The 27,396-nt window shown below is 44.0% G+C and overlaps 1 protein-coding gene across 1 annotated transcript in view; it reads left to right on the top strand.

Annotated features, from left to right (window-relative positions):
- The window catches only part of CACNA1E (calcium voltage-gated channel subunit alpha1 E), a 1,399,715-nt gene that overhangs the window by 926,583 nt on the left and 445,736 nt on the right, over positions 1-27,396 (top strand). Inside the window, exon 18 of the mRNA XM_085601759.1 lies at positions 19,923-20,020. Coding sequence (XP_085457885.1) covers positions 19,923-20,020 — 98 coding nt within the window. The remainder of the gene's footprint in view (positions 1-19,922; positions 20,021-27,396) is intronic.

Below are 27,396 nucleotides of genomic sequence, written 5' to 3'. Positions count from 1 at the left end.
CAAGATGGCCTGCCATGTACAATGTTTTGTTGCCATTGGGGCTTGTGGGGTTGTCTGCTGGCTCAGGTTGCCTCCATTCTGCTTGGCTGTTGTTTTCTGCTTGGTTTGTCTTTCTTTTAGGGCTTTTGTTGTGCTTATTCCCGCCTGCCGTGTGTCTTGCCGGCCTGGCGGTGCTTATCCCTACTTTCCTCTTCGCAAATGGGCTCATCGCATGTTTTTTTGTGTTGTGGTTTGTGTTTTTATCTCCGTCGAGGTGGTTGTATCGCGGACATTGGCCGCAGTTTCGGCAGACTATCGCATGGTACCGCTGTGTTGTGAATTCCACGTTGACACAGGGTTATTTTCCGCGATGGGCTGCGATGTGTAAAGTTGCGTTAGCATTTTTTGGTGATGTGTCGTAAAAAGTCGAGAAGGAATGTGTGCTCGGGACGCGCTATTTATGTACGCCCACTCCCGCAAAAGAAAGAGGACAGGGTGTACATAACAATGACAAGAGTGGCCACACAACCTCGCCATATTGGACAGTGTTAAAATCATACCAAACCAGAGAAAAAAAAATAGAGCATCCAATATTGATCAAATTGGAGGCACTATAAATGCTATATAATTATTTTTAATGTGGTAATGCGGAGACTTGCCTTAAAATGCATTAGGCTAACGCGTGATGCGTGGCACTTGGCAGGGCTGCAATGCTTTATTGGGTTTTATGGTCTTTTAACAAGTCAGACAGCCTGCCTATCTGCAGAAGTTGAAAAATGTTTCATAGAAGCTTACGGCTCCACCCTTTGAATCCATGCATAAATCAGGTTTTCAGCTTCTTTCCTGGAAAGTAGCTTTCTTATTTGCTATCACTTTAATAGCTATTGTGCTCTAATGAGCACTACACAGTATTCCATAGCAATAAAGACATTCTAAGGGCATTGCCATCATTCATTCCAAAATATTTATCATACCGGCATGCCTCTATTTCTCAATAACTTCTTTCCAAACCCATCCTCTCCGGCAGAAATATCCTTTTATATATTGGATATCAAAGAGGCTCTTTGATATCACTACGACAAATCAAAACTTTTAAAAGCTATTCGTCAGTTTGGTCTCATTCATACAGTAATGGCTTTGTCCAATCAGTCCCTGGACCGTTGGATTGTAATGGTGCTATAATTTAATAACAAAAGGTCAACAAATACATTGCAGGAAAACATTGAGGTCATTCTACAAGTAAAATGTGGCTTCAACAGCTCTTCTTGGAAATGCCATGCAGGCAAGTTCTGCAGAGCAGCTGCATGAAGATTAGCTAAGATGAAAACATGTATTTAGGAGTATTCTGAGTAATTGTTCTTTCGGCTCTATTATTATGTAAATTTATTATGAATCTGATTTATAATAATAAAAGTCTCTAAATAGGTAGGGTTAGCACGATTTTGTGTTTTTTCTTCAACACAGCTACAACAACGTTGCATTTTCAGGTAGTTTTATTCTATTATAGAAGTGGAGATACTAAAATTCTTACTACTTCTCCAGGTTCCTCCAGCCACCTCATACTCAAACCTACTCCTTTCACCCTTCACATTCCAACCATTCCATGGTCTACATTTAGATGCCATGTTCCCATGCTCAAGCATCACCACACATCCTTCCCCTACCTACAATATTAAAAAAGGATCCAACATATTATGCTTGACAATATTCAATAGGAAAGAAGCCCTATTTGTAAGTTAGGTTCATACAAACACAATACACCCTCTTCTTTCGACTTCTTCCCTTCACAGCTTATTTGTATGATGCTCTCTCCATCTCTGCCCTTGAGACTTGTGATTCTTCTTCTGGAATGTTTTACTCTTCCTCCCCCTCAATACAACTTCCTATTCTACATACAAAAATGCTTTTATTTCCCAATATGGTCTCATGTTCATTTTTAAAGCTCATTGTCTGGTCAATCTTTTTTAACAAACGTCTACCAATTTTGTGCTGTTACATCTTCACTCCACCTACGCTTCCACTACTCCTTTCTAATTGCTGGTAAACCATTTTGTACCAAAGCACTGGGCCAATAGTTTTCTGTTTCTTCCTCATACTCTTCTTGTTGTTTAGACAATCGATTTCTTTTGGCAAACTTGGTTTCCTTATCAGTAACATAGTATTCCTTATAACAAAATGTTTACAATCTCATTGAGAATCTGGCAATTTTTGCTGATGTATTAATTCCCTCTTCTTTTGTCAGTACCTTCACTAATGGTTTTTGATCACAACACATTCTACATGGGTTCCCCCAAACCTATGTTCTGAAATGCTCCAATGACCATACTGCAGCCAATGCCTCTCATTCAGTGAACTACTATTTTTCTTTCCCGTGGGTAATAGTGAGCTTGAGGCATGAACAATCACATTTTCATCGCCTAAATTGTTCACTTGTGATAATACTATGTGTGAGAAGTTGGCCTGGTATATGCTGCCCGCAAGTTATAGTGGGCACCTTGCACTTGTCCAAACGACCCCTATTGATCATTAGGTTAAAGACAACCTTTATTGAAAGTTTTCCTAGTGGTAGCTATGGAGAGCAGCCTTCAGACTAAGTCTCGAAGGAATGTAAAGCCGCTTGGTTTACCAGAATATAACTAACTGAATGACCAAATGAAAGGAGAACCACACAAGATATATATATTAAATATATGTTTGTATTACTAAACACTCTCTTCCAAACCCTTTATGAGATTAGAGAACCAGATACACAATATTAATGCACTAGAACGACAGTAAATAGCACAATACACAGTGGGCTCTAGGGGGAGACCAAACCATATACTAAGAAAGTGGTATAAGAACCACGACTTGACTAGACACAGTTCATAGAGCACGTAAAATCGCTGAGACCCCCAAGGAACCACCCTTAGTAGTGACACAGGGGACCCACGGGGGACACGTGCTGTGTGAGAACACAGCCGTGAGCTCCGTACAATCCTATGGGAAAGTCGCGGTTGGAATTTTAAAGATTAAGGACACTTAGGAGAGGACTTTGAACAAACCCTTTAAAACTTAGATTCTAAGGCCAGCACCCATGTGAGCACCGGAGTACTCGTGTTACCTAACGCAGGGAAGCCGGGTGCATAGGTGTCAAATGGTGTCGGGAATCTTCGTCATTTTCAATGGCGTGATGCTGCAAAGTGCTGCTGCTGGGAAGATGAGAAGTGTCTGGTGTGATCCAAGCATGGATCGGAGCTGAGAAGAACCTGAAAGCAGAGGGGACAGAATCTGGGACACTTTCCAGTGACCAGGGGCACGATAGACGAATACCTACCGATGTCCGGTGTTTCAGGTGCAATGAGGTGAAGCTTGACTCTGCAGCCACGGGGACCAGGAGACATCGACGATGACCAGAGTCTGCAGGCAAGCTGTCCCACGAAGGATGTCGAGTGCTGGGGGGTCAGTGTCCGGATTGGAGACCAACAAGCCTTGGCAACTGCAACCCACACCGTCAGAGAAAAGATGCTTCGTGTGGGCCAGCAAGGTCCTGGGGACTTCCCAAGCGATGGAGAGTCAGGGCACATCTGGAGCAACCAGGTAAGCCCACTTAAAGTTACAGTTCCCTTCTCAGGGACCCACAGGTCGACGGACCAGGGATTGCGAAGGGACCTCGAGAGGAATCACAAAATACCAGCCCACAGAACACTCGTAGGCCAGTAATCTTTTGTGGAATCACTGCTCGGGGTCTGGACTACAAGTAGCACAAAGCACAGCCTTATGGATCGCCAAAAAGCATATGCTGCTGCAAATGTGCATGGTGTCCAGGGGTTTGGGTTGCACGGTCCCCACGACGGCATGCTGAGAGCACTGGTAGGAACCCACCTCCTGTGTTGCAAAATCTTCGGAGTCCATCAGGAGCTGCGTAAATGCAAACCGGTCAGATGCATTTTAGGTGCCTGCCTTGCAGGGGAGTAACTCCTTTACTCCAAGGGAGATTCTTTGGTCATCCAACGTAGAGTAGATAGTTGAAGTACTTGGTTTCTGTAGCAGAGTTTCATCCAGGTAAATCTAAAGTGTGATGCCAGTGTTTGTAAAGCTAGTACCGGGTGTACCGGTGTTATCATATTTCTCCCTCCAGTAGACCACACTGCCTGAAAGGGAGATGGGTGAGCCAAATCAGAGTTGAAGGGATATCTCACACACAATGCAGCAGACACACATAGGAAGCAGAGCACCCCAACATCGAACAAAATGTGGTACAAACACCCACATCTGCACAACCAGTAGTTACTTGTGTGGAGGTATGATTCCAAGGTGTTTGACACCAAACACAACATGTTTCCATGCAGCCGTTTTAAAGTTAGCATTTACCGCGAGGTAATAATGCACTTTAGTATATATGGTATGGCTGCCTCACAAACCACCCTGGAATAGAGGTTCTGAAGGCTGCAGAGGGGCTCTGCTCATGCATGGGCACCCTCTCACATGAAACCCAGCACCCTGCCTTCAGGATTGATAAGGTCTGCCATAGGGGTGACTGATAGGTTTATTTGTGCAGTGATAAGGATATAATATAACAAACCTATATCTAAGGGGTGCATGCACCACCTTACAGAGGCTGATGTAGCAGACCTGTGGTGTCATTTTGAATGGTCTCCCAGGTGTGGCATAATACATGCTGCAGCCCCTGGGAGGCCTCTGGGGTACCTAGGCCCTAGGTACATAGTATACCATATACTAGGGACTTATAAGGGTATCCCAGAATCCAATCTGGAGTGTACCTAAAGTACATGTGATCAATTTAGAGAGAAAGCAGATAGACTGGGGTCCTGATTAGCAGGATCCCAGTCAGACTAAATCGAAAGCAGTGAAACATCAGCAAAAAGTGGAGGTAACGATAAGAAGCAGATCCTACTCTCCTACACAACCCCCCCCCAAATGTAAGGACATTAAACTAACCTTGACCACTTGAGTCTTCATGTTCTGAGTGGAAATATCTGGAGAGTCCATCTGTATTTGCATGGTTACTCCAAGGTCTATGTTCCACTTTATATTACTTCCCCTGTAGGGATATGGACCTCCTCAAAAGTTTGGGGTTTTCACCCTTCATCTGTTTTAGCCATAAGAGGGGCTTATGGTCTGTCTGAACAATGAAGTGAGTGCCAAACAAGTATGGCCTCAGCTTTTTCAGAGCCCAAACCACAGCAAAGGCTTCTTTTCTCAATAGCTGACCAACATTTCTCTCTGGGGGTCAGCCTTCTGCTAATAAAAGCTACTGGCTGATCCTGACCCTCATCCTTCCATTGTGATAACACAGCCCCTACCCCCAACTCAGATGCATCTGTTTGGACAATTAATTGTTTTGAGTAGTCAGGACTTTGCAGAATGGGAGCAGTGCACATGGCCTGCTTCAGGTCATCAAATGCCTTTTGACAGCTGACTGTCCACTGAACTTTCTTTGGCATTTTCTTAGAAGTTAAGTCATACCAAGGGGTCACTATGGATCCATAACCTTTGACAAATCTTCCATAGTACCCAGTCAGGCCCAAGAAAGCTCTGACCTGAGTCTGAGTGGTTGGAGCAACCCAGTCCATGATGGTCTGGATTTTGCTCTGCAATGGTTGAACCTGGCCTCCACCCACAAGGTGGCCCAGGTATAAAACCTGACTCTGCCCTATTTGGCACTTGGTGGCCTTGATAGTTAGGCCTTCTTTCTGCAGTGCCTCCAAAACATTTCTCAGGTGGACCAGGTGATCCTCCCAGGTGGAGCTAAAGACAGCAATATCATCTAGATAAGCTGTACTATACTCTTCCAGGCCTGTAAGGACTTTATTCACCAACCTTTGAAAAGTGGCATGTGCATTCTTCAAACCAAAGGGCATCACCACAAATTGGTAGTGCCCACTAGGGGTAGAAAATGCTGTCTTTGGCTTTGCATCATCAGCTAGTCTGATCTGCCAGTAGCCAGCTGTTAGGTCAAATGTGCTCAGAAACTTGGCTGAGGCCAAAGTATCTATAATTCATCTGCCCTAGGGATTGGATGGGCATCAGTCCTAGTGACTGCATTGAGACCTCTGTAGTCAACACAAAACCTTATCTCTCTCTTGCCATCTTTGGTGTGAGGTTTGGGTACCAAGACTACTGGACTAGCCCAAGGGCTATCTGAGGGTTCAATCACACCCAAGTCCAACATCTTCTGGACTTCAGTCTTGATACAGTCCCGGACATGGTCAGGTTGCCTGTAAATCTTATTTTTGCCAGGTAGACTGTACCCAGTGTCCACTTCATGAGTGCACCAGGTAGTCTGACTTGGAGTCAGTGAAAACATAAACTGATTGAGAACTTTTCTGCAATCAGTTTGCTGCTGGACAGTGAGGCTGCACCATCAACTGAACCATCATCAGGGTTCAGTGAGAGCAGGTCAGGGAGTGGATCACTCTCTTCCTCCTGTCCCTCCTCAGTAGCCATGAGCAAGCCCATGTCTGCCCTGTCAACATATGGTTTGAGCCTTTTGACATGAAGCACCCTATGGGGGCTCCTGGGAGTTCCAAGGTCCACCAGGTAGGTAACCTCTCCCTACTGCTCAATTATAGTATGGGGGCCTCTCCACTTGTCTTGGAGGGCTGCTGGGACCACAGGCTCCAACACCCATACTTTCTGCCCTGGCTGGTAAACAGTCAGCACAGCCTTTTAGTCCTGCCAGGCATTTTGCAATTCCTGGCTAGCCTCAAGGTTTTTGTTTACCTCCTTCATGTACTCAGCCATCCTGGAGCGGAGACCAAGTACATAGTCCACAATATCCTGTGTAGGGGGTTTGAGAGGTAACTCCCATCCCTCCTTCCCCTGACACAATGGACCCCAAACTGGATGTCCAAACAGAAGTTCAAATGGGCTGTAACCAACCCCCTTCTGAGGAACCTCTCTGTAGGCAATGAGAAGGCAGGGCAAAATTATGTCCCATCTGCGCCTAAGCTTTTCTGGAAGATCTTTAATCATGCCCTTGAGGTTTTTGTTGAACCTTTCAACTAACCCATTGCATTGTGGGTGATAAGGGGTGGTAAATTTGTAATTTTCTCCACACTCCTTCCACATAGCAGTCAAGTAACTAGACATGAAGTTTGCAGCTCTGTCTGATACTACCTCCTTAGGGAAACCCACCCTGGAAAAGATTGCCAGGAGGGCCTTTGCCGCCACAGGTGCTGTGGTGGTCCTAAGGGGAATTGGCTCTGGATACCTAGAGGCATGGTCCACCACCACCAGTATAAATCTGTGCCCAGATGCAGTTTGAGGATCCATGGGACCAACTATATCAATCCCAAACCTCTCAAAGGGAACCCCCACCACAGGTAGTGGCATCAAGGGGTCTTTGTGGTACCACCTGCCTTACCACTGGCTTGACAGGTGACATAGGAGCGACAAAACTCCTTGGGGTCTTCAGACATATGAGGCCAATGAAAGTGAGGGACAATTCTGTCCCAAGTCTTGTTTTGGCCTAGGTGACCTGCTAAAGGGATGTTGTGTGCTAGGGTGAATAGGAAGCCCCTAAACTTCAGCGGTATAACCAACTTCCTGGTGGCACCAAGCTTGGGGTCTCTACACTCTGAGTAAAGTAGTCCATCATTCCAATAGATCCTATAGGACCCACTAGCACTCCCAGCAGCCTCGGCAGCAGCTTGCTGTCTGAGGGGTTCAAGAGAAGGGCAGCTCAGCTGCTCCTGGCTCAGATCTGCCCTGGAAGGGCCCCCTGTCCCCAAGAACTCAACCTGATCAGGTTCAAGTTCATCTGGGACAGTTCTTTTCTTCAGGACTAAGATCAGCTCCCTCAAGAGACTGATCTGGATTCTGAGTCAGGGGGGAAGACACTGCCTTACCCCTACTGCTCCTTTTCTTGGGAGGCGCCTGGTCCATTTTTCCAGGATCCAGGGCCCGTTCAGTGTTAGACATTTTTGCCTGTGACCTGGTCATAGAAAACACAACTGCAGGGATTCCCAACATTTCTGCATGAATCCTGACCTCCACTTCAGCCCAAACTGAAGTTTCTAAATCATTGCCCAATAAGCATTCAACAGGGAGGTTAGAACTTACCTCAACCTTCTTAGGGCCAGTTACCCCTTCCCAGGTGAAATTAACAACTGCCATGGAATGGTCTGTCCTGACATTGCCAGCATTGGTCATTTGGTACATCTCACCAAATATGATTTGCTCAGGAGCCACAAGATCTGAGTAAGGGCAAGATGGCGACTGAGTGAAAGTCGGTCGTAGGTGGCTCTCCGGGTGATGGCAGTATTAAGCTAAAATAAAGATGCAGAAGATCTGAATGGCGGGTCGACAGGCTGTAAATAATCGAGCTGAGAAGGAGTTGGTCTTACCAGGAATAAGGCGCTGCGCGTCGGCACTGGCTGAGATCGCGGAGCAGCTGATCGTTGGCTGCCGAGGTCTTGAGCGGGAGCTGGTCCAGATATCGAGCTGGAGTAGCGTCTGCGGTGCAGCCTTTAGCGCAGACAGTATGGCTCTCAAAACCGGCACAAAGGGCAAAGGGGGACCCATGCAATCGGCCCCCCTGGAGTCCCCGCAGCAGAACTCGGCAGACATGGAGACGGCATCTGCCCCTACAGTGCAAGGACGCCGGCAGAGGGTTTGGCCGGAGAATCCCCCAGACGGGAAGGGGAGGGGCACAGGAGCACAGCCCCAGCCGCCTCGGACCATTACAATTATCGACATGTTCCGGGGTGCAGGCACTGGATCAGTCTCCGGCCAGCTAAGGGAGCAACCTGGAAGGGAGCAACCTGAAATCATGGACCCGGTTAAGGGAAATGAGAACTCAGAACAGGGCGATACGGAGACTGTTAAGACGCATGCACGGGGAACGGGGGGCAAACCCACGCTATTGTGCCAGTTATTCATGCGGTTGAGTGCACGAGAGAGACGGTTTTAGGCAATGTCCGCCAGAATATTGAACCGCCTGGGGAGATTGAGACCCAGCAGGAGGAAGAACCCGGGCAGCACCTTAGGGCACATGAGCCAAAGGGGAAGTTGAGAGAATTGAGGGGGGCCCTAAAGACTCACAGGACATTGCAGAATGGTAGGGAGAGGGACATTGATTCGGAGGCAAATGACTACTACTTTCTCTCAGACGCCACCTGGTCAGATCTGGGCTCAGATCATGGGTCCAATACAGATTCAAGTGAGGAAGAGAGTATGTCTGGCACTCATGCTAGAGGATGGAAAATAATTACTACCACCAGGAACACGCTCTCCCGAACAGAGAGAAAGGATAACCCTAAGCATACTGATCTCAGGTGGGATTACTCCACGGGAGACCAATTGGTGGGGACTTGCAATCAGTCTAACTTGGAAGAAGCCGTGGCGGGGTCCCCCGCGCTCTCCCCTACTCTAGAATCTATATTGCAGTGTGTAATGGCACATAGGGAAGAAGCCCGGCTGGAAAGTAAACGCTCCCAGAATTCCACCCGGAAGCTCCAGGGGTGAGTAAGAAAAATTGCAAAAACATGCAACGATATAAGTGACCGGATGTCAGGGCTAGAAACAAGGACAGCTGCAGTGGAAGCGGACATAGTCGGTTCAAAAGGGCAAGTTGTAGCACATGAGGAACAACTTACGGACATTCAGTGGAAACTCGAAGAAGGCGAAAACCGGCAAAGTAGGAACAATCTACGCTTTCTCTGTATTCCGGAGGGGAAGGAGGGGTCCGACGCACGTTTGTATATGGTTCAGCTTCTGGAGAAATCTTTCCCAGAACTGACAGGTTGGAATTGGTCACAGGAAATACAAATGGCACATCGAGTCCCGTTTAATATTCGTCAGCCAGTCCGCCCAGATGCCAAACGAAGGGCATTCCTGGTGTATTTTGGCAACTTCTTGCTGAGACAAAATGTGTTTGAGAAAGCAAGACTTGAAGCACAGCGGATGGCAGACGGATTTCCTTTTTTTTACCAGGCCAGACTTCTGTCACACTACGGTGGAACAAAGATGGCGCCTGCGGCAAATGATCACGCTGTTCCAGGAGAAGGGCGCGCAGGCCTTCCTCCTCATCCTGGCTCGACTGAAAGTAATATGGAAAGATCAAACTAGATTTTTTACATCAGAAATCAAGGCCAAGGAGTTTTTAAACACTGGAGGGAGATGACACTTTTTTCTCTTTTTTTGCATTTAGAATAACTGAAGAACATTTCAAGAATAACCTGGACTAAAAAGACATTTCCATATTATATGGTTTTCTGAAGGTTCTTAATGGCTCCCTGACTATATTGGCCCAGAAAGTTTACACAGGAGATATTAAAGTCACAATTGTATTAACATGTCACCTTAAGGGAGAGAACCATCACTCATCACACACAGACCTAGGAGGGTCTGTTGCTTCACATAGCAGGGAGGGGGGGAGGTGCATAGGGGGTGGGGCTGGGAGGCTGGGGAAGGGGGGTAAAATGCAGAAAATCCAGGAAAGCAATGTTTCGGTGCAGGAAAAGAGATGTACCAGAAGCAGTTTAAGGGAGTGGTTTAAAGGGCAATTTAGGCACCAAGGAAGCCGCAAGTATGGGTAGGTTGACTATTTGCACAATTAATATTGGTGGGCTGAACGATAGAGGCAAAAGAAACAGGGCCGTAGAGGTGTTGCGAACACTAGGGGCTGACATCATTTGCCAGCAAGAGACTCATATCCCCTGGCAGAAAAGAGGGCTCAACATCATCCCAGGGTACTCCCAGGTTATTTGCTCATCTCAGTCCACCAATACTAGAGGGGTGGCTATACACGTTTCTTATTGGATCTTACCCATTAAGCAAGTCAAGTCGGATAAATTGGGTAAGTGGGCTATTGCTTGTATTCCAAACCTTTTTACCATCTGCACAATATATGGTTCAAATATTGATGATGCGGATTTGTTGTAAGAGCTTGAGGTCGAATTGGCCTCCTGGCCAATGCCCTTAATTATTTGTGGGGATTTCAATATCCATTTAGATACAGGGGATTCTGTTAGGGGTGGGTATAAGGGGAGGAAACCACGAGTTTTTAAAGCTTTAAAGGCACTCACAGCCAGCCATGGGTTGGTAGATATGTGGTCATTCAAAAAAGTAGGGGATCCAGGGTTTACATATTTCTCTTGTCCACATAGAAAATATGTCAGACTTGATTATTTTTTTGTGTCCGCCTCTTTTCTGGAGGGACAAATGCAAAAAAAAAACTATTGATGAACAGAATGCAGAACAATGTCATACATTCACCCCAGTACAGAGATCTGGGCCTAAATCTATTGTTTTTTTGCTCACCATGCCTTTCCAGTTTGGACCCAGCCATATGCAAATCAGTCTTGACCCTGTGCCCAATGGGAACAGTCCAGCCCGAACTGCCAGGCCAGGTCCTCCCTGACTGGAAACAAGCATCCTAGGACCGGTTTCGGTTGGGGACCGTGAGAAGACTTCTGGTTAGAATGAGCATATTTAAGGTTAAGGTGTCAGAGGAGAATAACCGGTGTGCGCATTACAAAGTAGGGTCACAATAAGAATAAAAGGAAATGAGCCGCTAGAAAGTTAGAAAGGACATGCCAATTATAAATATGCAAATCGTGATCATTCGTGTTGAGCCCGCATGAATCATGGACACAACCGGCAGAAACCTTAGACGTGGATCTAGTCAGAAGGTATCACGAAGATCTTATAATTGTGGGTCAATTTGTTATAATACATGATAGTTAAACATTAAAACATAGAAACCGGTTCAAAAACATACAGTTGATGGAGTGAAACTATAATATAGGCAGCACGAGCGATTTCTAAAAACAAGAAGGACCACAATTTACTGGCAATTTGAAGCGGGAATTACGAACCACATCATAATGCAGTACATTAATGAAAAATTAAGAATTATGCAACCCACGGAAGCGTAATTAAGAGAGGGAGGTTTGTGGGGGGGCGGTGGTAAGAACTCTTGTGCCAGAGTTGTGACTTGTGCGGGTACCTAAACGGGTTTTGGTTAGGGAACAGAAGGTGCTTCTGGAGCGCTGCTGAATTGGCGGCGATTGGGGGTGAGAGCGCTGCTACAATGGCGGCGTCTAGGAGTGAAAAGAATTGGTTAGACCCATGCGGTGTCGTGGGTAAGGCCGAAGTAAGCCACTCACCAGTATAATTCTTCGGGAATACACGGTAAAGGATAGGTACAATTATGTATCTTGGACGGCTCGATCGCCTGGAAGGAGGGGGGAAAAGGTTAAGGTACTAGCAAGGAGTGGAAGCGTGCGTGTTATCCCGTTGGAGTCTAGGACTTACCGATTAGAAGCTGTGGCTCGATGGCCGAATCAGTTGGACGAGTATACGTACCGAGTCATGCATTCATTGTTGAGTTATATGGAGGCGGGGCAGGAGTGTTGATTGGATGTTATGGGTCAGGTGGGATGTGGGGGAAATAGAGGAAGGACTAAGGTAAGGGGATTGATGGAAATGGAGGATGGACTGAAGGTGGCATGGAGGTGGTGACATCTTGGAATGGGCTGTGGGTGGCTAGTAAACAATAACAGAGAGACAGGAAATTCAATATATTTTACAGAAAACATTTTTCAGAACCCAATTTTAGGAGTTTATAATAGAGACATTTTTAAATCAATGATGTCCAGTCTTCAAGGCGATTCAGTCCAGTGTTGAGGCTGTCAGTTCTAAGTATCCATTTCAATTCTTCTTTGTTCAGAAGTTTGGCAATATCCCCCCCTCTAGGGGGTAGTTTGACCACTGTGATAATAGTCCAGCGAATGTCATTTTCTGAGTGTCCATTTAGTTCAAAATGTTCTACCAAAGGTGCGTTGGCTGTTTTGCACCTGATTCTGCTCCGATGTTGGGAGATACGTAGACGGATTTTTTGAGTAGTCTGTCCGATGTATATTTTGTCACAACGGCAAAGAATTGCGTACACCACATTGCAAGTATTGCAATTTGTAAACATACTCAATTCACTTTTTATAACTTTAAATACAAATTCTTTGCCTTCTATGGTGAAATCACAAACCACACAGTTACCACATTTGGAGTGTGCTTTAAGCGGTGCAAGGGCCCATAGATCATTAAGGGTATTGGAGCTTTTTTTGTTGCTGGGTGGTCTTTGATGTTCTTGCTTTTCTTAAAAGCAAACATTGGGTGTTCTAAATTTAGTGTTCCGGCATTTAGGACAGACCAGTTGCGTAATATGGTTTTGCGTATTGCATTTGAGACTGGAGAGAAGGTGGTTACGCATACCAAGCGTTCTGAGTTGGATTTAGTTTTGGGCTCTAATAGGACCTCTCGGGGACAATACCATGCTCTTTTCATTGCATTTTTGACCAATCTACGTGGGTATCCTCTACTGGCTAGTTTAGCACAGAGTGTTTTTGCTTCATGGAAATAGTCAGTTTTAAGGGAACAGTTTCTCCTAATACGAAGGAACTGCGAGAAGGGAAGAGAATGTCTCAATGCACGGGGGTGATTGCTATCATAGCTCAGCAAGGTGTTGCGTTCCGTGGGTTTTCAGAATAACCCAGTGATAAGAAAGCCATCATTGTGTTTAATGTTGAGGTCAAGGAAGGAAACAGAGTTCCTATCATGAGATAAGGTGAATTTCAGGCCCCCACAGTTGTTATTGAGCCAGTGGAGGAATTAAGTAAGTGTGGTCTCACTCTCCTGCCAGCTCATAAAAATGTAATCTATGTAGCGTTTCCATTTTCCTATGCATGAGCTGAATGGGTTTGTTACTGAGAGGATATGGTTGGTTTCTAATGAGTCCATATAAAGAATAGCCTTCTAGGGACCACTGTTGTCTAGAATAAAGGACTATGCACAGGGACACCAGAGTACTCAGAATAAAGGTTCTCAGAGTGCACCCACCCAGCCCCAATACACTAACGCCTGTCTGGGAGGTGGTCACACCTCCCTGTGACAGGAAACCTATTGTCCAGCCATCCCCTGCTGGAGTTTCGTCCAGCAGCAGGAGGGCAGGCTCGTGTCTGTGTCTGGCAGCATCCATTTTGTGATGCCAGGGTTTGTAAAGCTGGTACCGGGTGTACTGGTGTTGTCATATTTCTCCTTCTAGTAGGGTGGAATCATACCTCCAACACCGGTTACTGTTGTGGAGGTATGATTCCAAGGTGTTTGACACCAAACACAACATGTTTCCATGCAGCCATTTTAAAGTTAGCATTTACAGCGAGGTTATAATGCACTTAAGTATATATGGTATGGCTGCATCACAAACAACCCTGGAATAGAGGTTCTGAAGGCTACGGAGGGGCTCTGCTCATGCATAGGCACCCTCTCACATAAAACCCAGCACCCTGCCTTCAGGATTGATAAGGTCTGCCATATGGGTGACTGATAGGTTTATATGTGCAGTGATAAGGATAGATATAGTGAACCTATATCTAAGTAAGGGGTGCATGCACCACCTTACACAGGCTGCCATAGCAGACCTGTGGTGTCATTTTGAATGGTCTCCCAGGTGTGGCATAAGACATGCTGCTGCCCTGAGAGGCCTCTGGGGTACCTAGGCCATAGGTACATAGTATACCATATATTAGGGACTTATAAGGGCACCCCATAATCCAATCTGGAGTGTACCTAAAGTACATGTAATCAATTTAGAGAGAAAGCAGATAGACTGGGGTCCTGATTAGCAGGATACCAGTCAGACTAAGTTGAAAACAGTGAAATATCAGCAAAAAGTGGGGATAACTATACGAAGCAGATCCTACTCTCCTACACTATGCAATCTCTTTTCTTCAAGTATCTGTCGTAATACCCTTTGGTAATGTTGCATCAAACTTCTTGAGACAGGTGGACTTATCTATCACCTACTTGTCAACTATGAAATCCTCTAGACGCTCATTTGACCTGTTAAACTTGACCTTTGTTTTCATCAATTGATGTATATCAAATATGTTACTGGAAATATTTGGTAAATACCTAGAAATGAATTCTGCTAATTCTAGTAAAAGATGCACTTTGTCCTTATTAGTTTGAGATGGGGCAGCCTGTTTAGAATCTACCAAACTTTTCTTTGGTTTAGTTTCCTCCTCACATAATACCTTTTCTCTTGAAATTTGTATTTGGAAATTTCAGTAGTTAACCCTTTTCCTCTAGCACCCTCAAAACTCACTGTAAATGTGCATCATGTTCCTGTTTATCCTTCCCATAAATCAAAACATCATCTTTGAAGCATTCAATACCACCATCTTTCATGAATAACAGGTACCTCAACCTTTGAAGTATCACTGCAGCGGATGCCAATCCAAATGGCATTCTTTTGATTTGATACCACCATCTATTGATACAGTACATTCTACTGTCTGCATCCAAAGGAAATATGATGACAGGCTGATGACAAGCCAACTGTAGAGAAACATTTTGCACCTGTCACAGAACTTAACATTTTGTTAATACAAGGCAATGGAAATTGATCAGCAATTATGTCATCATACAAAAAGTCCATGCATACCCTTGTGGTTCCATTGCTAAAACCAATGGAGAAATCCACTCTGATGTTTCTATTGACCCTATTATGCCCGAAGCCACTAATTTCTCTAATTCTTTTGTCACCTCATTGCTGACTAGCAGGAGGACATTTGTAGCCTTGTGTATCTTTGGGCAAGCCCCATCCTTTAACACAATGCGGGAGTTCAAAGCCACGGAAATGTCCTCTAGTTTTGCTAAATGCCCCTGGAAATTAGTTCAACATTCTGTCACTTGTTGGACCTTGGTCAGCAATTGAAATTCATTCCCGAATGTTTGGATCAAGTTTAAATGTACATTTCCTTAGCCTAACCATCCTAAAACTGCTGGACCCTTCTCAGCATCATATAGTTGTCTTGAATCTGAACATTAGAGATTTATAACCTATAACATCTATTTTTAATGAATGTCAGCTTCAAACACTTTATTTCCGAAAGTATTCAAGGATTTCTCTCTCACCACCTTTCTATTGAGGATAGAGAATGGGGCACCTATTTTTTATCTTTACTCTCCCATTCAACATCATCCACCATGGTTTGTCACCAGCAACGCAAGAATCAGAAATGTTGAATGCAAAATTTCTACTTGAATTAATTTCACCAATCTATTTGTTTCTTCATTCACCATTTACCTCTGATTGTCACTCCCTGCTTTCACAAACTTTACACTTTCATCTTTTCTATTCCTGCACACTCTTTAAAAATGTCCTATTGTAACGCACACTGCACATCTTTGCTAAGGTGCATGGCAAGTTTTGCAGTGTACTAAATGATATTTCCCATCACATCTGTAACATTTTAACATTTCTTTAGGTTTGACTTTTCTTTTTGTTTCAACACCATCCCCTTTACGCATTACACAACTTTTCACTCTCCGTATTACCTCACTGAAATTACTACCTGGTTCATGTTTCTGCACATTAGTACATCTTTACAACATTTCTGCTTTCTGCACTTTCCGAAAATATCTTCCAGTTTTGAACCCCCATTCGCCCATACCTTTTCTGGATTAATGGCGCACTAGTATGCATGACTACTTGGTCACTTATTACATCCACGTGTAAAACACCAAATTTACAGTCCAAAGCCAGTTTTTTAGGAGCGGATATGTAGTCATCTATCGGGTCCCCTTTCGTTGGAAAAATATATAACAAGTTATTCTAATGCACACCTTTGGGGCAAAACAATTTCCTAAAACTATCGGTGCTGCTTTGAAAATTGTAGTATCACCAGTGATAACTCCTTTTTGCATTTAGCTGTAAGTCTTTAATCCTTGTGGACCCAAAGAGTGCATCATGATTCTTTTTTTCTGTTATGCAGACATGCAGTCATGTTCATCTATCACAGCAATATAATTTAAGAACACCCCTTCCATTCACTCAATCTCATGGGAGGTGCTTCTCCCACAGGCCAAAATGCCTCAGGTGGACTTTTTATGAAATTTTGAGCACTTAAGGACACTGTGATGTAGATGTGTACCAATACTCCGCAGGTGCTAATGCTGTTTTGAAACTCAGGTGACACAATAGCACGTAAATAAAATGCTGCTTACAAAGTGTTAAATCCATTTGTTACTCAACTAAAAGAGTACATTAAAAATTGATTAAAGTAATTCTCACAGAATCATAGTAATGAAGGAAAAAAATGGTAACCTGACACCATTTAATTTGTGAACACAAATGTTATAGGTAACTAACTACTCAATTGTTAGCGCTACATATCTTTCACCTCCTAAAAAATGGAGACCTGATTCAGAAGGAATTTCACCTCCACCTGACTGTAACTGGTGTCCACCATTACTCAAGTTCTCAATGTCATTGCTGCTACATAACTAGTTAATTCAATAATTATTATTTTATATGTTTTCTTTGAAAACGATGCAGGTGCGTCCTAACCTGTGGATCCACTTCAGATCTCCATTAGCCCTTCAAAATGCTTGTTACTTCGGGTTCCTCTGCCTTACTCTTCTCCATATGTATTCCACGAGCAAGCTGTGTACTGCAGTTACGTCTACGTGCTGCTCAAAGCCTGTTATGCAGGCATGTGAACAGACAGTCCAGGATCTATTTACTAAGGTTTAACGACGTGATTGCGTCACAAAAGTGACGCAAAATCTTTTTCTACTGATTTACTTTCCAGCGCAAAACATGTTTAGTGCTCGAAAGTAGCACAAAGCAGTGCATCGTGCTGCCTTTCATTACTTAGTGCCAAGGGGTGTATAATGGGTGGTTTATGGGTATTCCCAGTGACATATTTCTGCAAATATGACGGTTTCATGCTCTTTTCTTCTCGCACAATGCAGCTCAGCACAGCTTTTTTTGCCTGCTGTGCTGTGTTGCGTGAAATTTAAATTTGCCCCTTGGTCTAGATAGTAAATATATGGTCACAAATTTCCAATAATATATACATAGTTGGTAAAGCCGCACTAAGCTCCTGGATATTTGATGCCTCCTCTTTTTTATGAATTTCTCTTTGAGATATTGAGTGAGTAGCAGCAAATGCACATGCCTCTCACATGCCTGGTATCTTTTCTTTTCTTGCTCTTGTAAGCAAAATCATGGCCACATTTGTTGCATATTTTCTTCAACACAGCACACAATAAGGCTCAATTTTGTAGTAAGTGCATTCCATTACAGAAGCAGAGATGATAAAACTCCAACCACTTCTGCAGGTTTCTCCAGCTGCCTCCCATTGGAACGTACACCTTCCACACCTTAAATTCCACCCATTCCATGTTACTAACATTTAACATGCATGCACTCAAGCAGCCACATCAGTATAATTTGCACATTTTCTGGCTACTACTAATGGACTAACCTTTTTTATTTTCTACTTTATTTTAAAAAGTTGATTTTTGCAACATGTGATTGATATTAATGATGCCCGTGATTCTGTTAATGTAATTTTAACAATTTTTTTTTCACAGTTTTGTAAAATGGCATTTCATCTGTATGCTTTTTCATGATGTGTAGAGCATTGTTTTATGGGTTGTTATAATCCAAACCAAGCATGCAGGTAAATTTAGAAGGTCTGTACAACACTATGTAGATATGGCCTCCTGCATCCCATAGTTAAAATCTTTGTTTCCTTTTCAAATCTGCCTCATCGTTGCAAGGTGATACATTTACATACCTCATGCAATATAAAAAGGGTCTTGCTAGTTTAATCCTTATAGGATCCTTCAGGACATAACCCCAAAGCATATTCCCTTGAGGGAGGAATTTGAGTGAGGGTCAGGCCCTCTGGGTACTGTCTGATATGTTTTGTAGAGTATTTGAAAACCTCAAAGGATTAAAGTTTAGATTATGTGAACTGCTGTACTTAAGGAGCAGCAATTTTACATTATTTTGATCAGTCAGAGCTACATAGATTCTTCACTTGTTTATTTCTTGCCTCATTCTGCCACCACACCCCAGTCTTTGCACTTCTTGAGAGGTATGCCCAATCTTGGTAGTTCGCATCAACTGTGCATGGAAAAAAACATCTGCTTTGACCCAAACCGCCTTAAACTACATCCTGAGAGTTTTGAAATTCTTTGCCTTGTCTACAATAAAGGTACAAAAACAACTTTCCTGGCATTGCATTATGTATCACATGGTCTACTGATGGAGGTTTACCCACCTCCTTTGGATTAGAGACATCTTCTTCCTACTGTTTGTCTTCTTGAGTTATGAAAGGGGTGTGCCGAATTGTGGAGGTCTTATTCATTCTAATTTGTATACCCTCATACAAATGTTCACAAAAGTATGCAAAATTAAGCTTTCAGTGTGAAATGCAGGTTGCCAGTATCTTGCATGACATTTTTATTACAAGGGCATTACCTCATGTAAAAAAAGTTATTGTCAGGAGTCTGATTTGACCAGATAATGTCTCTTGGCAAGATATTTTCTGTGCAAATTTAAGTGAAATTGTCTAATCTGGAATTTAATGAAATTTCGCAAATTTCAAATGACACTTCAAGATTCATACTCATTTAAGGTTTTGTAACGCGTTATTACAAGTATTTTGGAAGAGATTTCATTTTCGGAGTTGTGTTTTTTAAAGTTTCTATAGAGATTCTTCGGATTAATTCCTTATTTGAACATCTGTTGGTGGTAGGACTGTTCATCAGACCCCCATGAAAGGTCCCATTTATGCCACATAGGTCTTTGAGCACTTTTTTCAAAACCATGTTAAGTAGGAATATTGATCCCTTGGCTGTTGTTCAAAACATTTATGAATGCAGAGCTCCATTATGTCATTGTTGAGTGTCTGATCCTTGCATCGAATTGTGAGTTGGTTCATTGAGGTCTTTCTGTCCACAAATGATGGTCCTTCGGGTAACAATTAAATCTGAGTAGAGCAACGATAGCCTGACAGAAGTGTCCTTGACATGAGGTTCTTATTGAATATTCTGTGTGATTCCAAAAAAGTGTTGCTCTTGAGTTCTTATGAATTTGTTAAGTTGTGCCTAACTAACACAATTCATTTGCATTTGAGGAGGAGCAGGAGGAAGAAGAAGCCTTTCAAGAGAAACATGCTCAACAGAAGGCCAAAGAAGTCAGTCCGATGTCTGCCACAAATGCAGCAGGAATGGAGTAAGCCAAATTTCTCTTATGTGGGTTATCCCTGTTACCTCCACTTCCCAATTCTACCCGGGGCATTTCATGAGACCTAGCTAGCAGGACCAGTTCTCCCAATTCAGAAAGATTGCGCTTCCAAAAGCTGGAATAAAAATATTACAAGTTACAAAAAAACTTAAATTTAATACCATTTAGTTGGGTAACAACAAACACCTGTCACTCAGCGTCAAGATGCACCAAGGGGTGAATGAGCTTTACATTTAAATGTGTTATGTTATTAAAGAAACTGTAACCTATTGTTGGTTAGTCAGGAAATATTTTGTAAAACATCCTATTTCCAAAGTGGAACGTTTGGAAATTGAAGTGTAGGTAAGCAATTTCTTTCCAAGCAAGCTTAGGAATGGGGATCTTCTTTGTTGGCATCATGTTATAATCAAAATATATAATGGAACACAAGAACAAAGGATACCGGGGCACAGGTGTCGGGTAGATACAAAGCTAGGGAGTGGTTGCTGAAGTTACATTGTTCAGGAAGTAGGTTTGGTTGCTTCTTTCAGAGAAATTCTAAAACTGAGCAATGCATTCACAAATTAACATGCTTTCTACAGAAATCTTCTAAAGGAATGATGCAAGTTCTCCATCACTGAATATTTAGTAATATTCATAAACACTTACTATATCCGTCCATGTGTAAGATCCCAGAATATCTACCCCCGAAGTTTGGGATCCTAGAAAATTTTCTCAAACGAGATACAAACTCATTCAAATAAAATAGCAATAATCCTCTCAAAAGATGGTGTTTTCTTCCAGATTTTGATAAAAATACATCTCATAATACTCGTGGGAAATTAACAGGTTGGTCACCTATGATGGCCACACCCTCCTTAGTTCCTCCTGTACAAGGAGTAAAAATTAAATTAATCTGTTCCCATCAACATGCAGCTTCACATAGAGGAAATACAATAACTCTAAGACAGCCGGGAAGCTCCACACTCCGAGAATATAGCACACTGACAGTGGGCTGCCCCTGGGTATACTTTCCTGATCTCCCTGGATTGGATCCCTGAACACAGTGGTCTACTGTACTGTTCCCCCCCCCCCAGAAATTCGTTTTTGTCACTTGACATTATTTAACGCTTTTTTTGTCTGTCAGGTAAGTGTTGAAAAGAGCCAGTGTTACCCTCATTTTCCTTTCTGCCCCTAGAGACAGTGCCGATTTTATTTATGATTTCTCATCCAATATTTTGTTTTGCAGAGTTTTCCCTGTGTCTAGAAATGATCTTTCTCCAAACCCCTTTGAAAAGGCCTGGTTTGTCAACCACTTTTATTGATTCAGGACATGAAGTGACCAGAAAGAGGCTCAGCTCTACCTACGACATTCTGGTCCAGGGTGTTCTTCCCTTTTTAGGTCTCATTGCAGATAGGTTTAGCTGTATGGCAAGGCGTCGTATCAACACACAATGTACACAGAACACACACACACAACATACACATACAGTACCTGGAAAAAAAGGACTTTAGGCCAGGCCCCTTGACCCTTTGGCTGTTTGCGTATGGTCCCTTCAGCCATTGGTTCATTGGCTTGCCTGACATTTTTGGGAGCATCCCGGACATTTTGTGGATGTTATAGATATTTTGTCTTGGCACACATTTGAAAAAGGTACTTCTTAGAGAGTTCCATATATAAAGCTTTACACACACACACACACATAAACATTGATATTATATAGTGCCTGATTGTGAACATTTTAGAGTGTGGCTCCAGCTGCAACATCACAGAGCCAGTGTTAAACTTTGACCTTCAACAACAGCTCCAAGAAAGGTGCATAGTCTCGTAAACCATGCTCAGCAAGACAAGGTAGGGCATACTGCAGTATGTCCCAGGTGACACTTCACAAGCAGCACAGGTGCCAGTGCAGCGGTGGCCCCTCCGTTAAGGCGAAGGAGCGCCGCCCCATTGCTCTCTCAGCAGTGCAAACAGGAAAAATAAAATGATAATAAAACAATCTTATTATAATTTTATTTTACAGCACTGAGGCAGTCTAGAGCACGGTGGGGCTGGGGTAGGCTATCCTGATGGAGCAGGGAGGAGGAGTGGTGGGCACCATAAGTGTGCATGTCGGTGTGTTCGGCCATCTTAGGATGGCCAACCCGACATGAGCACCTAGCATTTCTCCTACCCAGGCTGTGTTGCACAGCCGGGTGGAGAACAGACACAGGCTCCAAGACCCTGTCTGAGCACCAAACCAAGCCGCTCAGACCAATCCCGGCTCTTCTCTCATGCTGGTAATAGTTTTACTAGTATGACAGCAGTGTCGTGATTGGCTTAGGGGAGTCTGGGAGCCTATGCACTGCCTTGAGTCGAAAGGAACAGCAGAGGACAGAAGTGGCAGCTGGCAGGTAAGTAATCGTTTCTTTTTTTTGCTCCTACACACTTCCCCACCAACTCTATTCCGCTGCAGCCATCCCTGTGCCAGTGTTCCTTGCTGCTATACAGTGCTCCTTCGCTTCGTACATGCAAGCACTCTTCTGTTCACAGTCAAGTCAGAAGATATGCCTCACATAGTGTACTTCTGCCTACAGTTACTTAGGAATTATAATTGGGGCCAGGGTCGAACTGGTCTATATGACAATCAGGCAGTGCCCAATGAAAATACAATAAAAAAAGAGATAACCACTTACCTTGCGCTCGCCGCATCTTCAAAATGACTTGTGATCTGCATTGTGGTATGGTGCTGATTAAGCAAACCAGTGTCCTGTTCTGGTTCAGCTCGGGTCCTCATGGCCCCTTCAGCCCGAAACGAGCTGAGCGTTCATGTTGCTTCTGTCTGCCACCTACGCTCTAACCTCATGCATCAAGAATTAAAAACAAAGCATTATCCCTTTAGAATGGAAGCCTAAATACTAATTGGGAAAATTTCAGTTAGTACTGGCCTGAAAAAGAGTAAACACGTTTGTGCATTAAACGATGTTCCAACTGGTGACATTACAATCAATAATCTCACTATTGAAAAAAGGGCATTTTCTGGCAACGGTGGATCTTCAGGATGCATATTTCCATGGACCGATCCACGAGCGGAGTCAACAGTACTGCCATTCAGAGCCATCATTGCCATGTTCACAGCCTTACCGTTCGGCCTGTCTGCATCACTCATGGTATTCAAAAGGTCTGGTACCAGTAGTTGTACATTTACAACTACAAGGTATCCAGATAGATCTTTACCTTGACGATTGCTTTATTTCTGGTTCTTATGTTTTTAGTGTGGAATCCAGTGTCAGCAGAGTCTGCACTTGCTTAGAACCCTTCGGATTTGTGGTCGACTACCAGAAATCCAGTCTTCAACCTGCTCAGAAAAAGACTTTCATAAAAGCACTGATGGACACTGAGCAGGGGCAAGTGTTTCCCCCAGAAACGCAAAGACAGCTGTGGACCCATTATCAAGAATCAACAAGAGATTGGCTATGCATTTAAGTCTTAATGTCAGGAATCCCAGCCAAACACCTACGACGACTACAACGCATCCAAAACGCCTCAGCCCGACTGATCGTCAACGTCCCCCCGCCGCAGCCACATCACCCCCCACCTGAGAGACCTACACTGGCTCCCCGTCAACAAGCTCCTCACCCACGCACACAAAGCACTCCACAATGCCGGACCAGCCTACCTGAACAGCAGACTCAGCTTCTACACCGCCACCCGCTAGCTCCGCTCTGCCAGCCATGCCCTCGCCGCTGTCCCCCGCATCCAATGAACGACATCCGGCGGCAGATCCTTCGCCGACCTCGCCGCCAAGACCTGGAACACCCTCCCTACCCACCTACGGCAGACCCAAGACCCACTCGCCTTCAGAAGGCTCCTCAAGACCTGGCTCTTCGAGCAGTAGCGGCACCCCTCTCTCCTCAGCGCCTTGAGACCCTCACGGGTAAGTAGCGCGCTTTACAAGTACTCTGATTGATTGATTGATTGATTGATTGAATGTCAGCAACAACGATGATGATAACCTGGGTGTGTCATTATTTCAAATATCTAATATTTAATCTGTTAAACCATTGGTCTCCTGCAACACAGGAGTATAAGAAATGTATTCCTGTAACAAAGGAAGTGAGGCAGGTATTACAGTGGTGGCTACTCCTAAGCAACCTGCGGGGAGGTTTCCATTTCCAGTCCCAATGCCTTTGTAATAACCTCAGATATGAGTGTATGTGGGATGGGGAGAGACATTAAAATGGATGGAAACAAAGAATAGGCTGTCGGAAGGTGAGTCAGTCCAATCACTGAATTGGAAGGATAAGACTATATGGTATTCTTTCAAAGCATTTATATCTCACTTGTAAGTACAGTCATTTCTGATCAAAACTCTCAATCAGACCGCAAAGTCGTACATGAACTGATAGGGGAAAACAAGCTTTAACGTAAACTGCGAAAGGAATGTTCACTTAGGCTGAAAATCCTCTGCTATCTTTTTGAGTGATGCATGTCCCTGGAATTTAAAACAGTCAGGCTGACAGACTCCGTCACAACTTGCTGACATTGGTGTTATATCCAGTGCCCTTTCAAAGGATATTGGAGGTGTTTGGCTATCCTCAATTGGACCTTTTTGCTTCCCTTAGCAATGCCCTACTTCTTCAGTCCTGCTTGGAGAGAGGGTTTCTAGAGACCTGGACGTTGAACGCACTAGTGGTTTCATGGCCAAACAGAATACTACATGCCATTTTTCCCATTCCTGTCCTGCCAAACATACTGCAAAAGATCACAGCCAAGAGGGTGGAAGTAATTGTAGTTCTAGGAAATTGGGTTACTGGTTCCGTGGGGTGAAACCATACACAAGCAGCAAACACAATTCTTGTTAGGGTGAACCACAAGCAAACCCCAAATTAACCTGTGCTTAACCCTCTGGTAGCTTGGCACAAACGCAGTCAGGCTTAACTTAGAGATAATGTGCAATTATTTATATAGATTGCAAACAGTAATAAAGTGAAAACACAACACAAGAAAAATCCCACACCAATATAGAAAAATAGAGTACAATTTAATAAATTATTTGACAGCAAAGTGACAAAAATCTAATCAGTAGAGCCGGAGATATGTAACTTTAAAGATTTAGGTAACAGTAGTGCTTTAAAGTACAAAGCACCAACTGTGCTTATCTGGTCACGCCAGACTGGGACAGAGTCACAAGTTTAGGCCAACCACAATGCAGCATGAGCTGCATGCAGGGACCAAGGGCCCGCTGAACAAAGTACCCTAAATCCTGGTTGCATAGCATTATGAGATCCTGTGCCGAGGATGCATTGTGCAGCAATGGTTGAGAAGAGATGCAAACCACGACGTGAGTCCTGCGTCATAGATACGTTGCGCAGCAGCAGATCCAATGAGGATGTCGGCGGGGCTTGAAATGCGAGTTCCTGCGTAATCATCGAGATGAATCAACGAAGGCTTGCAGTGAGAATTCCTGCATTGGGGATATTTTCTGCAAGGGTAAAGATCCCTTACAATGACTGCGTTACAACGCAGTCCATTACCCTGCATTTTTTACCCCGCAAAATCTTTTACAACACAGGGCTTTACACCACAAACCATTACAACCTATTCCCCATTACAACGCCCGGTGGAGTTAGAATAGTAAATTGCGTTGTAATGGACAATGCGTTGTAATAGATTGCAGTGTGAAGCCCTGCGTTGAAAAAGATTTCACGAAGTAAAAAATGCGGGGTAATGGCACGCGTTGTAAACGCCTGCGAGTAAAGTGACATATTCTTCCGCAAGGGGAGTTCCAAGGAACGGCATGCTGTGATGCAAGGTCCTGCATCGGGGATGCATCACACAGGGGTGGTTCCAATGCAGACCTACGAGGAGACAAGTCATGTTGCGTCGATTTGTCACAAGAGAACACAGCTGGGCTGGCAGAGTACCTTCAGTCTCACTTTCAAGGGTCCAGGACAGGGATGGCACCACCTAGGGGGGGCACAACTCAATGTAGGCAGAGTTCAGGTGCTGGATTCATGGTGGTTGTAGCCTTTTCTACCCCTTAGGCTCTAATCAGGAGGCCATCCAACTAGCCCTTGGAGTCACTCTGGTGGACCTGGGTTCAGGATGCAGGTTCAATCCTTCCCACTCAGGCAGCAGGGCAGCAGATTTGCAGTCCTAGAAGCAGAGCAGTGCAACTGTGCTTCTTCTAGGTCTTCCGCTGCTCCAGATGTGTATTGAAAGGTTTGGTCTGAGGGCCCAATATTTATACTTGGTGCCAGCTTTGAAGTAGGGCCTGATCTCAGATTTCGGCCAGGAATGTGCCACACAAACATCTTCTGCAAGTAGGCCACCCTTCACTGTGCATGGCTTTATGAACTATACACAGTGCCTTAAATGTAATTCTTTCACTAACTGGCAGCCAGTCCTGGTCCTTAATCCCGTTAGAAATGGGGGGCAAATTGGAATGCCAAGTAGAAGATGCGCTGCTGCGTTTGAAGCTGCAGAAGCATCTTCATCACTTTAGCACTGGTTAGCAGTGGCAGTGTGCATAGAGTCCTAAGGCCAACAAAAATGAGATCAGCTAAAAAAATGGAGGAATAAGGCAAAAAGTTATTGGGAAGACAAACCTTAAGGCTGACAGGTCCAACAGTATTAGCTCCTTTCTAGCTTCGATGCCCGAGGGTTCCACTCCTCGATGAACTAGCAGTGGAGGATTGTTACCATCTTCCATGGAATGTCCCTCCTTTTCAAGTTCCAGTCCTGTCACACAGGCAGTTATTAAACCTGCATTGCTAAAAAATTGAGAGGACTGCCATGCAAGTTCTAGTCTGTTCTAGGAAAGTTGCAGTTGATATATAGACTGCCAGGAAGTTTTCTATACTTCTCACATATTCAGAGCATTGGGTGCATATCTTCTCAAGAGAGGGGTGGCACAGATACAGTCCGGTAACTAATTTAAGTGTCTGGCCTTCTTAATGGATAGTTGTTGTTAGGTTTAGCACAATCCATTTTGTCCACTCATTGGGCCACAATCAGAAGTTTTAAACAAACAAGTGGTAACATTATTAAGATTATTCTGTTTGTTTTCAGAATGCTGAAAAGCTTCAGACTTGAAAAAGCTGATGTTTCCTACAGCAGTAGCTAAGGGGATTTACCTCTAGTTCTAAAATGATTGCAGAAGGAACCTTTAGAGCCTTTAGATACAGCTGATACTGCCTGAGACTCTTTTAAAGTAGCCTTTCTGGTAGAACTAACCTCTTCCAGAAGACTAAGTGAATTTGGATCCTTGGTTATAAATTATCCATACCTAACATTTTTACCAGATTGGCTGGTGCTAAGATAGGATTCTAAATTTAGACTAAGGGTCCAAAGCCAATTCCATTACATGCAAGAGATAGTTCTACTTGTGATACAAGAGGGT

The sequence above is a fragment of the Triturus cristatus genome, chromosome 4_2, assembly GCF_964204655.1.
Source record: "Triturus cristatus chromosome 4_2, aTriCri1.1, whole genome shotgun sequence".
NCBI classification, from domain to species: Eukaryota; Metazoa; Chordata; class Amphibia; order Caudata; family Salamandridae; genus Triturus; species Triturus cristatus.
The sequence above is the reverse complement of the archived record's forward strand: the minus strand, read 5'-3'. Positions and strand labels throughout refer to the sequence as shown.